The sequence below is a fragment of the Microcebus murinus genome, chromosome 16 (assembly GCF_040939455.1).
Source record: "Microcebus murinus isolate Inina chromosome 16, M.murinus_Inina_mat1.0, whole genome shotgun sequence".
Classification (NCBI taxonomy): domain Eukaryota; kingdom Metazoa; phylum Chordata; class Mammalia; order Primates; family Cheirogaleidae; genus Microcebus; species Microcebus murinus.
In genome coordinates this window covers 253,878-255,445 of record NC_134119.1, presented here as the reverse complement: position 1 = coordinate 255,445, position 1,568 = coordinate 253,878, and the positions used below count along the sequence as shown (strand labels likewise).

The window sequence follows — 1,568 nt, the reverse complement described above, 5'->3', positions numbered from 1 at the left end:
ATGGCCAGGAGTGAGGCTGTACTGGGGGGACTTCCTGCTGTACCCCCACTAAGAGCTGGCCCCACTCCAGCTGTGCAGAGCCAGGCGGGCCCTGACCTGTGCAGTCGTGTGCGTGCGTGCACCATCCCTTGCTGGCCTCGCTGGCACCAGATCGCAGTGTCCAGCCCTCTTGCTCCTGGCCTGTCCCTCTGTCTCCTAGGGGGGTTGTTTAGGTCTCAGTGAAATGGCCTCCCCAGCTCCTCATCACTCACCCTGCAAACCTTTGCCCAGAGCATGGAGCTGTCTGGTTTGCAGGCCTCTCTGTTGTCTCAGGGATTTATCCTGCCAGGCCTCTGCCTGGAGCCCTCGCTGGACAGGTCCATTTTCTGCAGCTGAGATCCCCGCGGTGCGGGCACGGGTTGCACCTTCCATGGTGGCTGAACCAAGTGCAGGCCAGGCCGCGCCCTGTGCTGGGAGGCCAACCTGGTGTCTCCTACAGGTCGCCCCCAGGCCTGCACTCTGGGCGCTCCTGCTGGCGCTGCTGGGGACTGCGCCAGGCCGAGCCCGGCTCCGCTCCTGCAGCGTCCCCGACGTGCTCCGCCACTACCGCGCGGTCATCTTCGAGGACCTGCAGGCCGCCATGAGGCGGGTGGGGCCGGGGGCCGGAGGGATCTCGCCAGGCTCTAGACACCTGCATTTCATTCGGAAAAACCTGACAGAAGCCGGGGGCTCAGGGCGGCAGGGACAGCCTGGGGCCTCCTGTGGCGCCCAGAAGGTACGGAGGAGGCGCACCCACCCGCCCAGGCCGGCCTGCCCCTCCCTTGGGGCCTCCAGATGGGGCTCCTTTCCCAGTCCCCTCCCCCCGCTTTCCACTCTTCCCTCCCCAGGAGCACAGTATCCTACTGTCCATCGCGTCCCTGGGTCGGACCCTGCGTGGGGCGGCGGCCGGGGCCCGCCGCGGGGCCCTAGAGAAAGCGGCATGGACCGTGGCTGTGCGCACCGAGGCGGTGATGCGGCGCCACTGCAGGACGCTGCGCCAGGTGTGCATCCCTGGGTGTGAGCCAGTCCAAACCGTCCCCGACCCCACAGGGCCGCTGCGCCTCTCCTGGCTCCGTGGCCTGGGGGCTCATATGGGACCCACTGGCCATGCTGCCATTCCCTTTCCCACGGGGTGGGTGCGGGGGCCCGTGCGCACTCTCTGACCGCCCGGTCCACAGCGGATGCGGCGGCTGGAGATGCGCCCGGCCCGGCGTCGCGGCGGCCAAAGGCAGTTCCTGCGGCGCGCCCTGGACGCCGTCGCCACCTGCTGGGAGAAGCTTTTCGCGCTGCGCGCCGCGGCCGCTGGGGTCTCCTAGCGCGGCGCCTCCCGGGCCCTGCGTGGGGCGGAGAACGAGCGGGGCTGCGGCAGAGCCTGGAAAGGATCCTCGTGTTGTTGACGTCTTGTGGGCGACCTCAGTCCCTCCCTCGACGCAGCCCGCGCTCCCCGAAGGGCTCAGGATGTGGAGCAGTGAGCCCCGCCCGGCCACGCTTGGGTCCCGCAGGTGGCCCGCCCTCCACGCGCGGAGCGAGACCTCAATAAACGGAGCTGG

General features: G+C 69.2%; 1 protein-coding gene across 1 annotated transcript; it reads left to right on the top strand.

The window, feature by feature from the left end:
* C16H20orf204 (chromosome 16 C20orf204 homolog) lies at window positions 1–1,568 on the top strand. Its single transcript, XM_075993341.1, has 4 exons — window positions 1–108; window positions 479–754; window positions 867–1,019; window positions 1,197–1,568. The coding sequence occupies exons 1-4, from the start codon at window positions 1–3 to the stop codon at window positions 1,332–1,334; spliced, it is 675 nt and encodes a 224-aa protein (XP_075849456.1). The 3' UTR covers window positions 1,335–1,568.